Source organism: Anopheles maculipalpis, chromosome 2RL (genome assembly GCF_943734695.1).
Source record: "Anopheles maculipalpis chromosome 2RL, idAnoMacuDA_375_x, whole genome shotgun sequence".
Taxonomy (NCBI): domain Eukaryota; kingdom Metazoa; phylum Arthropoda; class Insecta; order Diptera; family Culicidae; genus Anopheles; species Anopheles maculipalpis.
In genome coordinates this window covers 4,280,443-4,295,459 of record NC_064871.1, presented here as the reverse complement: position 1 = coordinate 4,295,459, position 15,017 = coordinate 4,280,443, and the positions used below count along the sequence as shown (strand labels likewise).

At 44.2% G+C, this 15,017-nt stretch overlaps 1 protein-coding gene across 1 annotated transcript in view; it reads left to right on the top strand.

The window, feature by feature from the left end:
• LOC126557256 (zinc finger protein squeeze) overlaps nt 1-13,519 on the top strand; it is a 28,607-nt gene extending 15,088 nt beyond the window's left edge. Inside the window, exons 3-4 of the mRNA XM_050212964.1 lie at nt 11,833-12,880; nt 12,992-13,519. Coding sequence (XP_050068921.1) covers nt 11,833-12,880; nt 12,992-13,518 — 1,575 coding nt within the window. The 3' untranslated portion in view covers nt 13,519. The remainder of the gene's footprint in view (nt 1-11,832; nt 12,881-12,991) is intronic.
• Nucleotides 13,520-15,017: the final 1,498 nt, after the last annotated feature.

Genomic DNA, 15,017 nt, shown 5'->3' with positions numbered 1-15,017 from the left:
AGCGCCGCTCATGAATGATGCGTTGCGTTGGCGGTGGTGTAGTGTGTTGGCGGTGGAGCATTTCTTTCATTTTTTCCCTTTTCCTTTGTACTTTACCTACCCTTATACAGCTACGGTTTTTGGGGGGGGGTTGAAGAAAAGGGGGTGTGAGGGTGGAAAGAAGGTGAAGGAAAAGCTCCGAAACGAGACATTCGCGCGACACGCAACGTAACGCGCGGGAAGTGTAGAGAAGCAAACGAAGAAGCAACACATCAAAACGAAAGTGGAGATTCTCTCTTGTCGAATTGCTTCTTTTCTTGCTGCTGCTGTTGCTGTTGTTTGGGCAGGTTTCTTTTCCTTTTTTTTTATGCCGCCCTGTTTGTGTGTGTTGAGCTTGCCACTACAGCTGGTCAAACTGTTGGCGGTACACCGGTTTATACGGTGGCTTATTGATTATCAATTTGTTGTTGTCAATGTTTAAATGCTCGTTTATTGATGAAGCATTTTACTTAATTATGCTAATTTTTGTATTTTAATTATTTCTATATGATTGCGAATTTATTATGGGATTTTTATTTTATTATTAAATTTATTATGGGACACTTTAATTAAGAGAGGCATGTTTTTCCCTTTTTTCTTTGGTACAGATTGAGCATTTCAGGTGATTATGATACCATATCTTAAAAATAGTTTCGAATTGTTCCGAGAAATGCTTTAATTTCTATAATTCATCTCATTCGCGATACTCTGATTCATCACTCATATCAACCACAGGCAAAAGTGGAATTTTAATTATTATTTTAAAAAATTAAATGCTTTTGAATTGCATTGAATTGAAATAAACAATTAAATTAATTAATTAGCAAACTACCTATGGAGTAGAACTCCCAATAGAGTGTGCTTTTTGAAATCGAATGCCTAATAAAATATTTAAAAAAATAAATCAAAGAACCAAACGTCCATTCCGCTGTACCAACATCAGTTTGACCAACTGTACATAAATGTAGCGGGCGAGAAGAGCGTGTGCGTGTGTGCAGATTTTCGCGGTTTTATGCATTTTTCAGGGTGGAATGGAACAAGGGGGAATGTAAAAGACAGAGAGAGCGAGAGAGAGAGGGACTGCGGTGAGAGTAAAAGGCCGAGGGAATGATTCGACGTGAAGTCGTTTCGCGCCCGCGATGTGAAGGGAGCAAAAAAGGGAGAGCAACCTGAACTTGCGGAGGGCCAAAAAACCCAAACCAAACAACAAAAAATGCAAGGAAAACCTTCAACGTGGAACCGTTTGATTTTGGGTGTTTTTTTTTTTTTTTTTTCATCGGAGGAAGAAGAATTTTTGCTCACTTTTCGACCTGGCCTGGTATATACTGCTGGTTGTTCCTTCTACGGGTTTTGGGTGCCATTATCGTTCATTGCCCTGCGGGAAATCGTGCGCTCGGTTCGGTTCGCAGTCGGTCGGTCGGTGTGATTCTGCAACAAAACTGCAGTATGTAAATTTTAGAATCTTTCCAGCGTGTTTTTTTGTTGTTTGGGGCGATCTTCCTCTGTGTGTTAGTGATTAGATCCACAGACAAGATGAATCGCTCTAGCTGCATCATGGCTTGTTATATTTAATTATTAGAAAAACTCTTTCAACACATTATTCAACTAGTATTCGTACTAAAAATTCATTCGCCGGTACATGATTCGGTTCGCCCTTTTTTTTCGAACGAGATGAAAAATTTAGGGGAATTTTCTACCATTTACACTGCAAAAACAGGCTCAACAAGGCAACTACTCGGACCCGGCACGAATGAGACGGCACATTGGTCGAGTTTTGTAGCACGGAAATAATAAAAAAATAAAAAAACTCGAAAAAGGGAAAAAACCCTCCCTAGTTTTTATTGAAAACCTACGAAACACACACACACAGACACGAGTACAAAAAAAGGTAAAGCCCTTCCTAACCTTAACGGCCAGTTTTATGTGTATTTCGTTGGCCCGTTTCTTTCGGACTATTTTGCAAACATTCCGTTGTCCTGCAGCACCGGGAGCGTCCTTTTTGATCGTCCGTCCCTTTTTCCCAATTCCACTCCACACCCGCTTCGCCACCCCTCCGCTGGCCATGATGCGGTCCAGTGTGTGGCCGAACGGACGAAAAGCAACCCTCGACGTGTTGTGTATGTGGTGCAATCGACGACGACGACTGCCTGTTGTTGTTCCCCTTGTTGTTCCGTAAAAAAGTAAGTAAAACTGGAAAATCCCTTATATTGCCCAAAAAGGTTTTTCCCGCCGCACCCTGCCGCGGCCCACTTTTATTTTCTGTTTTTTTTTCCTGCGGGACATCTGGCACTGAGAGAGGTGGCAATGAGAAAAGTTGTACATAATATGCTACACGCAAAATCTTTTCGGGTTCTGGTTCGGGTTCTTGTTGCTCATGGGAGGAAATGGGTGGGGTGAGTCAGGATGGGGTGGCGCTTGTACCGATAAAAAATCCTTTGAATAAAAAAGAACGAGATGGTCGATTAAAGCATCGAGCAAATGCCCATGCTTTGCCCCAAAAAGCGGAAGAGGCGTGCGCGCGCTTTTGAAAATGAAAAGAAAATCGAGCGTGTGTAAGTGCGTGCGGAAAATGCAAGAGGTTTTTTTTTTTCTCTTGAATTAAAAAGATATTTCATTTTTTAGTTCCATGTATTAACATTTTTATTACACGAAAAAAAACCAAAAATTTACATAATTTTTCCAGCATAAAAAACACATTCAAATCAACAACAAAATCACCGCGCAACTATGCTGTTGCTCTCGATCTCACCACTTTCTCACCACACTCACCACCAGTCAACTGTGCCGGCTCTCATCTCATCGCATCTCATCACGCATCTCACGTGAGATACGATTCGAGCAGCATGCGTACACAACGCACAGTGAGTGTACTCGAGGCGGACAACCTGGTCAAAATTTTACATCACAATTCGAGCTGTGTTCGAGCAGTGCGGCAAGTTGGTGCTGGCTGTTCTCCGTATTCCGCCAGTCTCTTTTTGCTACCCACTCACGCACACACACACACACCCAAACACATACACCCACTTGCGCTCTTGGTGCGGTTCGATGGTGTGTGTGTTCGATCAAAAAAGTGACCGCACACACCAAAAAAATTTTCTTTTTTTCTTACCTTTCAAAGCGTGCGGATGTGTTTTTCACCGTCTGCGCTGCTGTGCCGTCAAGTGTTTTTTCGTGTGTTAAATATTCTACGTTACGCAAAAAAAATGGTACCACGGCCAATCGAGTAATCCAAGTGCACCGCGGAAGCTTTTTTGCTGCCTTTCGTGTAGATGGTTCGGGTTTGTTTATGTCGTTTTTTTTTGCTGTCGCGATTTTTGCACTAATTCGAAGTTGATCGGCTCGCGAGGTGTAAGAGAAAAGTGATGGAGATCCGTGGCGGGTGTGTGGCGTTTTTGGGTGCTTTGGCAAACGAATGCCCCCCCAGAATTTCAATTTAACTAGTGTGGTTGTGTGTTTAAAAACCGAAGCAAGAAGTACGCGAAGGGGGAGGCAAAATATATGTTTGTGCCGTATGAATGGAAAATGCATTTTTCATCCCAAAAGTAGAGTGTGAACTGTGTCGCCGTGTGTCGTCGTTCGCCGTCTTCGAGGGCAAAAAATAGCCCCAACTAAATGTGTAAAACGGAGCGCACACATACACACACACATATCTACCCTGCTACAATCGGGTCTCCCGCGCAGATGAAAAAATCGCCGCACTTGTAGAGAAGAGATGAAAAAATTGTTTTCCTTTTTTTCTGCTAGCTCTTCGCGGGTGTAAGCGGGCGCGTGCGTACAAAGGTGTGTGTGTGTCGGTGCGTGCTTATTGGTTTTGTTTAGTTTTTAAAGCGGCAACAATCTCATTTCGGTGGAAAATATACGATCGAGTTTAGCGTTTTTTCTTCATCCAGCTTGGCAGGTTTTTTTTTCTCCATTCGACAATCGTTTACCCTCAGCCCATTGTACCACCCCCTATGCTGTAAGGGATCGTGTGCGTACGGTTGTATAGTGGTGTGCGTTGTGTGCGCGTCCAAGCAGCATAAGAGCACCGCTGTGAATGTGTGTGCCGTTTTTTTGCTCCGCGAAGAGCAGCGTTCAATGCGTGTGGCTACAGGCATGTGTGTGTGTGTGCGTTTGATAAATTTTGGTTAGCAGAATTCGTCGTCTGTTTACTTAAATAATGTGTTTTTATATCCGTGCAAGCGTTAAGTGCCAAAAAGAATGCTTGGCACTTAAATGGTTGCGTGCTTGTGTGTGTGTTTGATTATTATTATTATTGCTATTGCCCGACGTGTAAATGTGACGTGCCGCGTAATCTAAGCGAGCCAAAAAGAGCTAAAGCGCGGGATACTTTGATCGGTGTGTTTAATTTGTGGCTAAAAAGTGTACCAACTGTTTGTTACTTTGTCGCATTTTGCTTACAAATTTACATCAACCTGTGTTAACACCGCAAATATCGGGGTTTTATTCGTTTTTTATTTTTGAAATTTTTATGGGATAAATAATTCAAGTAAAATATCCCAAAAATAGTTGCATTTTGCTTTTAAAAACAAATTTATTTTATTCAATAAAATGCTTTTACATTTAAATTTTATTGCGAAAAAAAACCCGCACAATTGAAAAAATTAATGGGAATCAAAGCAAGCTCTGTGTGTGTGTGTGTGCGTGCGCGGGGACATTGGAGCAAAAAACCAAATGGCGACCCCCGCGAGCATGAGCGGCAAAACGCATGAGTTGCCGAACTCGACCCGTCCCTTCACTATCACCCCCCCCCCCCCTTTCCCCCTAACCCCCCACCCAACAACCCAACGTCAGTTTTTTACTCCATTGGGGGAAGTTTTTACCCCCCAACAAAAAAAATGTCTGTCCCTTTTGAATTCGATTCGTGTGTGCGCGCGCTGTGTGTTGTTACAAGAGAGTTTTTAGCACAAAAAATATCCGGGAAGCCAAAATCTTAGGCGCGTGAGAGAGAGCGAGAGAGAGAGCGCGCGCGTACTTCGCGACACCCACAAAAAGTGAAGCTGCGCGGCACGTGTGTGTGTGTGGATGGGTGCATGTGTGCCGGTTTTTCGCACGTGAGAGTTTTTTCCCCCGTGCACGCGCGTGCCGCGGACGGGAGAGAGCAAAGGCGCAATCTTTCTCGGGGTTGCGTTGGTATTGGCGCTTACCAAGGACAGCGAACACGCACACAACACACCAGCCTGCTAACGACGACGGGTTCGCTTTGTTCGGGTGTGCATTTTTTGACAGTAGCGCCAGGAAGGAGGCTGGCTTTTTGCGATAAATAATTCGTTTTTACACACATAAAATCATAATGTGCGAAAATGGTGTCTTCGTTTGATAGCGTCGGTGGCTTGCTGCGGCTTGATAATGATTACGAATGCTGGCCGGCTGTTTGCGCGAAGTAATTCCCGCTTAATAAGTTGACGGGCGTGAGCAAGGAACGTGTAAAAGGAAGAAAGAAAAAAAAAACGACGAGAAACAATAACAAACCCGTGTGGTAAAGTTTTACGGCCGTAAAGAAATGACCGTATGATGGTGTAGATGGTGATGATTAGTGGTTGAAAGCATCGTTCTTTCGGGAATACAAAAAAAGAAGATAAAAAGTGCAATATTATAGTATTTAAGAGAGCAAAAGAAAGTCGGTGAAATCCTTATCCGATAAGGAATAAAAATTATCGTACGCGTGTGTGCGTGTGTTTAAAACACAAAGTGATTTCTATTGTGCGTAAGTGCATCCTGCTATAAAAGCCCGAAAAACAAAAAATCATGGCACCAGTATTTGGGCAACTTTTGCTGGCCACCGAGGAGGGTAAAATTCAACCCACCGCACTAGCCGTCAAGCGGGAAAAGAGTGAAGAATCGGACGATCTTGATGTGAAGGTGAGTGTTGCTCCTTAGAAGAAGGTCCTGCGGTGTGGGAAAAGGCATTAAAGTGTACGGCCCCACACCACGAAAGGGACACTTTAATCCGTCTTTAAAATCTTCTGATGCATACATTTTTGTTTGCTGTGCATCCACACATGTACACAGTTTAAACCACACACATGAATAATTTCGTTTTCCATTATTATGCCAACGACGTTTCGCTGTGTAACAATGTTGGAGTCTATAGAAAAAAAAAATGCATTTTCCACCCTCTTTCGTGTGTTAATCCTGTTGCAACGGAAAAACGTGTGTGGGGTGAGAGGGATGGGTGTGCTTGCATTCTGCACACCACCAAACATCCCATGCCTAGCCCACCACAAGTATGCAACTGCATCAAATTCGAATGGCGGTTGCTGTTCTGCTCTCTTTTTCCTGCATATTTCCGTATGCAACTCATTTTTAGCATGATTTACGCATTCCCATCCAGAGGATAGTGAACAAAAAAAAAAAAACAAAATAAAACCAAAGTGAAGGTGAAGGATAGTAAAAAAAAAATAATAAAAACAACAAACGGGGGTGAACGGTTTATATGCAAAAAAAAACTACCAAAAATCCTACACCTTTTGCACACCTACAAAACCTACCAATCCCCCCCCGTCCAAACCAGGATAGGAATAAAATGAAGAGCAGAAAAAACAACATACTCAACCTCGATGGATGGAGAAGCACATAGTATGGAATGTGAAGAAGGTTTGTTGAAAATCGACAGAAGAGCAAAGAAAAGAGGAGAAAAAAAGATTCAAATAAAATACAACACAAAAAAAAAGCATATACCATACCACCCCCTCCCGCACTCCCGTGTGGAGTCCAAAAATCGCTGATCCAAAGAGACGAAGGCTTAAAACGGGGAAGAAAGCAGGAGAAGAGGAAGTAAAAAATAATACACACGCCATCAAAACAACAGCAGAAACAACAAAACCGTCTGCCAAAAACAACATTTCGGTGCAATCGACGGGGTGTGATTGCAGGGTGAAAAGGAGAAGCATAGAAGGGTGAGAGAGAGAGAGTGAGAGTGTGGGAGTTGAAGAGCAGCAAAAGAAAATGAAAGAATAACAAAAACATCACCCAGTCTCCCAACCCGGTTGAAGGGAAGGAGTCTGTGCAAGCGGAGCACAAACATCAAAATCCATCCCACAGCATCTCTCTCTCTCTCTCTCTCTCTCTCTCTCTCTCTCATTCTGTCTCTCCGTTGCACCGTTGTTGTTGTTGTTGGCGCTGGATGTGTCACACACTGTGGGGCCCTTGCGTGGAAGGGAATCTCCCCGACGATGCTCGGTGTGGCCCGCATCGTGCTTGTGTCCGTTGGTTATTTTGATTTGGTTTTGTTGCTTCTCGGTGTTATCATAGACCCCGGGATGATGGAGTCTGTGCGCTGGAGCGAGCTAGAGAAATTGATAGGAATTGACGAACAATCTTCCCTATCCGCCCGGCAGGCAGCTCCAACAAGCTGATGGGGTGGCTGTGGGTGGGAAAACTGCAGCTCTCTGGTGAAGTAAGAAGTAAAAATAATAAACGATACGAAATATATACATACATACACATCGCGCGCCACGATTTCTCCCTGTTTTCTTTTCACTTTCATAGAATCATAGAATCCAATCGAAGAAGGCGATGGATTTACGGTCCTTTTAGTGCGAGATGCTGTGTATCCTTCACACAAACACACACTTTCTTTCATAAGATGTGAAAAAATTATAACCCCCACCACTACCCACCCATTTCCATGAAGGAAAACGGTTTGCTTGGATGGAGAGAGATGGTTGACTTGCTTGCGAACCACCGTTGCTCCATGAGAAACTGTCACAACGCGATCTTGTGTATGGTGCATTTGGATCGAGAGAAAGGTGGAAAAATTCAATTTCCCAAGGACAGGGATAAAGAGAAGAAATCGCTCTATTATTCAGTGGACTTATGGCGAGAGCTTCTTCCTCCTTTTCTAGCATTTTGGCACTTGAGAACCTCAAGAGATACCTTAAAAATTGAGATTCGATATAGCGTTCTGTTTTGTCTGGGGTTCAAATCCCATCCGGACCTTTCCCCCGTAGTGAGGACTTACTATTCAACCACTTGGTATCATCAGCAAGTTTAGTAAGACATTGGGTGGTCGGCGTGGCCTAGTAGTTACATGAAGAACTACTGCTGTTGTCAGATTAGAAACAATATTTCTTGAAGAATTCATTTAACTAACCAGAAGCTTGCGAGGAATATGATATCCTGCTTTAAGATCAAAACATTACGAGATCTTTTTCTGCTGTGGGACTACAACTTTCACGAGGGCTTTACACTGTACACTGTCAAGAATTTGTATTCTCTAACACAAACGGCGACTCGTATTCGTCAAACTGTTTTCCGTCACCTATTCGAAACGGAAAGGCGCCAAACTCACTCGGTTCAGTGTTTTCAGTTCGTTTTCTTAAGCAGTTGTGAGTGAACCAAAATGTGAGTATTTTACTTCAGATAGGATATTATCTAAGAAAAGGACGGGAAAGAAGTATCGTCGGGCATCTTGCTGCTCATTTGGCTCTATTTCTAGTGAAATGTATTGGGGCGCCAACTTTTTTTTCCAAAATATTTAAACACTTGGTAAATGCCACGAAGAAAATTGGTTGAGCAATTGCTGTATTAAAATCTTTCCCAGTTCCCTTTTGGTAACTCCCCTCCGCAAGAAACCGCTGCATAGCAACCAACATTTCTTTTGGCGTGAGTCGTTTTGCCCTTATCGGAGGAATTTTTGGCTCAATCTCATTAAGAATATGGAAGAAATTTTTCTTCGATATACGAAAATTTATCCGAAATCTGCAAAGAACAACTACGAGAACATATCAAAAAGTTTTTATACAAAAGTCACAAGAAAAACTCACGCTTGATTAGTTAGTTCCAAAGGATCGATCATACGACGAAGGAACCGATGTTGTTTATTAAGAACTTCCATTCTTTCATCATCACTATTTGTTTACACTATTGGCTTGGTTTTTGTTGGCTTCATCACTTTGACAGATTGATTTTGAAGATTTAACGATTTAACGATGCTTAACGAAACTTGTCTGTCACAAGAACGGTTTCATAATGCAAATTTATTTTCCGTTTGTATTGACATGCCTGTGTTAAGACATTTCCGTTTGTATGAAATAATCAGGCCTAATAATTCCATAAATCCTTCTCCTTATTAAAGATAAAAAGTTGTAACTAAGCATGATTCAAATGAATTAGTCACATTGCTATGAATCATGCGCTCTGTGCTTCTGCAGCTTCTCCATAGAGTTGGACCTTTGCTGTCCCAAATCTCAAGTCATCCAAAAAGCACACCGAAAAACCTTCTTGTCGTCTTATGCGTGGTATAGTTAGTTAGGCGAATATTATTCTTTCATTACCTTCAACTTCAATGGACAGTAGTTGTATGCCGGACTAAGTTTTGTCTTTTCTTCTCTGACTGGACCTATAAATTTTAAAACCAAGCGTGTGTGTGTGTGCTTTTGCTCCAAAACACGCAATTTGTGAAATTAATTTGAACCCTTCACCCTCATTTTTGTCCTCATTTTTGTCGGTCCGATTCTCGTCAGCACCAAAGGGTACACGTTGGATGCGAGAACAAACAGAGAATTATGTTTATTTTTGCTTCACCATAAGACTGATGCTGCTTCTGCCTCTCTGCCTTTGTTGGGGAGGGCCTTTTTTTCGGTGCGTCTTGTAATCATATTTCGCTTTGTTTATGTTTGATTTTACAAATTTGACCAATCGTCTTTTAGCACACGGCTTGGACGAGCAACAAGTACACAGGAGAACCTGAGGAACAAGGTCCACGATCACTCAAAGCAGTCAGAGCATTTAGCAAGTTTGCTGGCTGCGGCCAGTGCTTCAAAAAGTGCTCCCCGTGTCTTCTTCCCTTTCGCCTTCCCGTTTGGGGCAACAAGACACTTCTCCGGCTCCTCAAGAGCTAAATGGATGTTTGGTACGGTGTGACGCACAATTTGCATTTGCTGTTTGTGTGTGTCTCTCTCTGTATGGGGATGGCTTTTTCACTTCTTGGCCTCTTCACGACAAATTGAAGTTTTAGACGAGACGGGTGCTGCAAACGAACGACGACGCGATCGAGCACTTGACGGAAGAGAGCAAATCATAGCCCCGCTACGGTACACACACGCAAAACACGTTGTTTGAATCCTTCTTAACCATTAAACCTCAAGCCTCCGGGGAGAGGATGGCATAAAATTGTTGTTTACGTTGTAATTGCACCCGGGAACTTAGAGAAGTGGCCATATGAAGTGTGTTTATAGGAAACGAGATAAAACGTCCTGCTTATCTGCATCTTATCCATGACCTCTTGAAGGTTTCTTTAAACGGTGCACTAAAACAGCTGATTAGTAGACTGGACTCTAGAGACTTGGAGATCAGTTCCTTCAATTCTCCATTTAACTGTCGATCGCTATCGCGCCCAATTCTTTGCTTAGTCAGATGATCAGCCCCAACAAAACAGAAGGCAGGAAGTTTGCAAACCTTCGTTACCAACGTTACCAATGCCTACTACTACCTCCACACTTTCCACTCTCTCAACTAGGCAAGAACTGACGCGACCTTGGCTCAAATGGCATGTGGTTAGTTTTGGGGAAGTTACGGAGCGGTTCGTTAAGAGCATTACATTCCGCCACACCACAAACGCTTCACAGCAAACGGAGAGGATGACTAGTCACTTTCGGAAAACAACAAACCCCTCCATAACCCCAAATATGCTGCTATTTAGTTCTGCTTGGCAATAGTAAGAAATTGTAGAATAGTTGATATTGTCTAGCAACTTCGCTGTATTCTGTCACGAGAAAACGCAGACAAGAATTCCGAAATACGCATTCTTCCACACCACTAATAACATTCATTATCGAAGAGAACTCCGAACTTGCGGTGTGCTCTGGGAAGTAAATTCGGAACCACCGGCAACCACATTGTGTCGACCTTGACATTGTCTTCAGCCGAAGTTGGATGGCAAGTGTGTGTGAGGAGGAGTTGTTAATAATCGATTTAGCGATGGAATGAAGGAAACCAACACCAAAACCACCTTGCGCGCGCGCTGGGCAAGGTTAAGGTTGTTGATGGTTGGTGGGCCGTGTGGATTAAGTGAGCGGGCTAGTGAGGGGCTGGATTTGAAGGCATAGTTGAGGAACTTTAAGGGCCCAAATTTATTACCTTGCCAGATGTAGCTATGTTTGCTATAAAAATATTGTATTTAGTATAACATTTTCATAAAATGGTGATCTTTTACCTTCTAAAATGATCATTGATTTCTATGAGCTTAAGAAGGTAAGAGCTTGAGCGTGTTGCGAGGCAGCGGTCACACAACCGTCGACGGCTCAGGAACGATCTTCACCCTTATCCAAAGTAGGTTAACTTTGCCCGATTCATGTAGAATACACATTGAAACAAAATTTATCTATCATTTGCGAAAGATGGAGGATGAAATGAACGCCTTTTAGTAATTATCTTCCCCAAGTTATCGAGCTACGGCATCAGTCTAATTAGTGATTAAATTGATCTTCCCTTTCGCATACTAATCATCAAATTAAGATTGATTAATTTCATCCAGAGTAGTTCTCTAGGTCACTTATGAGTAATACTGATGCTATGAACTATAACTTGCCGCGTTTACAAGTGATACTCGAGTACCTAAATTGTAGAGCGAAGACGTCGTTTCGGTGTCTCGTATAGCAAAACTCTCGGCACAGACGTCATTAACTTAGTCCTCCACCCCCCCTTTTCACAGCAAAGGAAGGCCAATTGGCCGATCCATGGTTGTGGTGAGAAGCAGAAGTACTATCCACTCAACTACTTTAATGTCTTTTACGATGCAATAAATCTAAGAAAACACTTAAAATCCCAATTGCTAATGCTCTCTTCCTCTCTTTCTCTCTTCTCTTGCAGATCTTCTCCGCCAAGGCTAACCTGGAGCTGCACGGCGGAACGCTACAGATGCGCGAAACCAAACCGTACAAATGCACCCAATGCACCAAGTCGTTCGCCAACTCGAGCTACCTGTCCCAGCACACGCGGATACACCTTGGCATCAAACCGTACCGGTGCGAGATCTGCCAGCGCAAGTTCACCCAACTATCCCATCTGCAGCAGCACATCCGAACGCACACCGGCGACAAACCGTACAAATGCCGGCATCCCGGCTGTCCGAAAGCGTTCTCTCAGCTCTCCAACCTGCAGTCCCACTCGCGGTGCCATCAGACGGACAAACCGTTCAAGTGTAACTCCTGCTACAAATGCTTCACGGACGAAGCATCCCTGCTGGAGCACATCCCCAAGCACAAGGATTCGAAGCATCTGAAGACACACATCTGCCAGCTGTGTGGCAAGTCGTACACGCAGGAAACCTACCTGGCGAAGCACATGCAGAAGCACGCGGAAAAGGAGGAAAAGCGTCGTAACCGGGCGGCTGGTGGTGGTGGTGCCGGCGGTGGTGGTGGAGGAGCTAGTGGTGGTAGTGGGGGAGCGAGCGGTGCCAACTCTTCGGCCGGTTCCGGAGCTGCTGGAAGTAATAATAATAATAATAATAACAGCAGTAATGCGAATAGTAACGCGAATAATAGTGGCGCCGGAAGTCCAAACGGTGGTGCTGGTGGTGTGGCGGCCGGTGTGGCGAATGCGGTGGCAGCGGTCGCGGATGCAGCTGCCGTTGGATTGGCCGGTTTGGCCGGGTTGGGACTGAACCGGATGGGAGGGATGGTGGTAGGGAATGCGGCAGCAGCTGCTGCAGCCGTTGGCCTGGAGCACCCTTACTGGCCCAAAGTTAGTCCGGATTCGGCCGCAAGTCTAGCGGAAGCCATGCAGCAACAGCAACAGCAGCAGCAGCAACAACAGCAGCAGCAGCAGTACGATTTCAGCAGTAGTGGAGGTGCGAACAACGGTGCAAACAGTGGTGGCGGTGCCGGTGGCAACGCGAACAATGGTGGTGCCGCGAACGGTAAGTGGTGGTGTGGTGGTGTGGTGTGCGCCCGGTTTTCCAATTTCAACGGAACAACAGTGCGGTGCGATAGCGCCTGATGGTAGCTTCTTATCTGTTCCATCTTTCCAGATCCGCAGCATCATCGTAACTTGAACGGGAGCAGCAGTTCCGCCAACTCGGCGGACGACGTCGGCGAGGATCTGGTCGTCATCCGGCACAACTCCCAGCAGCAGCAGCAGCAGCAACAGGCTCAGCAGCAGCAGCAGCACGTTAACAACCAATCGAATTCCTCATCCGCCAACTCGTCCGCCTTCACACCGATCAACGTGATGCCACCGCATCTGAACAGTCTGGCGGCGGCCCATCAACACCATCAGCAGCAGCTGGCAGCCGCCCAACAGCGGGCAGCACCACCCTCGTACCTGTACGACGCGATCAGCTTCCAAAATCAGAAAGCGATCAACCAGAATGCGGCTGCGGTGGCTGCGGCCGCTGCGAACGGATTCCCGAACCAGCTCATCTCCCTGCATCAGATCCGGAACTATGCGCATCAGCCGGGCGGTGCTGGCGGTGGTGGCGGTAGTGGAGTTGTTGGTGGCCTTCTGTCTGGGGAACATTTGCTGATGGGCGGTGGTGTTGGGAAGGTGGAAAAATAGTTCCACCCACACCTAAAGGCAAAGCAGCGTTTGTGTGTATGTGTGTGTGTGTGTGTGTGAAGAACACGAAGAAGACACACGATCGGTCAGGATCTGTTTTGTTCTTAAAGCTTCTATTCTGTCGTTCTTCGTGTGGTTAAAGGAGTCGTTAGGGGATGATAGAAAAGGACAAATAGTATCCCCATAGCAACACGCAACATGTGCGTGTGTGTGTGTGTGTGTGTGCGTGTATGCGGAGATTTTGTTTTTCTCGCCTTAAACTACTTCAGTTCTATTGCTCTGTCTCTCTTTCTCTCACCACACACACGTACATACACTAGCAGCATCATCAACACACACAAAAGCCTACTAGATTTTAAGATCCTTTTTGTATAAGTTAGATAAGACAAACGCGTGTCGAAAGGATAGTTTGAAACTGTTTGCACGCAGTCCGACACGCACACTTACATACCTTTTTTCTGAGGGAGCCTCCGCTTAAAGTTTTTTTTGTAATCCTTGCTGTAGAGATTATTGCGCCTAGTTAAAGGATCTCGGTGATTTTAGACAGTTAAGTGGCGGAGAGGGCGAGGCGGAGGGTTCTTTTCATTTTTTTTTTGTTGATAAACATACTTTAAACGTTTATATGAGAGGCACAGTGTACATGTGTGCGTGTTGGCTGTAGTGTGTACTGTAGGCAACAGGTACTTGGGCAGCTAATAAAAGTAGGGAAAAAAGTACTTTATTTTCAAGAAAAATATAGAAAAAAAACACCCAAAAATTGCATGCTCCAATACCGCGACACACACATACACACATACAAAAAAAATCAGAAAAACATGGACATTTCAATCGTATTCTCTTGAGGAAAGGGAAATTGTAAATAGCGAAGCAAGCGCAGGTGTAGTAGTAGCTATAAATATGCATACCAACATATACATACATATAAATACATCTCTATATAAATGTCAGTCTTATCACTTGAAGTGTGTGCTCTCGTGTATCCTGTTACGGTATGATACTTGTACAAACAAAAGTAAAAATAGTATCCGCCACACGCGCGCACACACACATCTGGTCAAGTTGTCGTCCCCCCTCTTTTTAAACAATTTAAGATGCATTTAAACAAAGAAAGGATAAGGAGTACCGTAGGTGGATGTGTGTGTGTGTGTGTGTGTGTGGATGATAGTTTCCTTCGTTTTTTAATTTTATTTACTGTTTAGTAGTTGCCTTATTTCTTTATCTTTTGTGTAGTGAAGCGTAGTACGACGAGGGCGAGAGCAAACTTATCATCATGATGCTGCGGTTTGTTTGCGTGTGTTCCTCCTGTGATGTGTAGTGTGATCGTTTCGCTTATTGGAAGCTGTTTTTGTATGTCACTTATCGAACTTCTTCCAAGCTTCCACTTTCTCGAAGAAAGTGCAAACTAGCGAAACGACGAACCTCGTCAAGCAGGAACGCTCCGCGAAAAGAATCAACCGTTGCGGCACCGTTTAAATAAATGATAACTTTGCTCTAAAGCG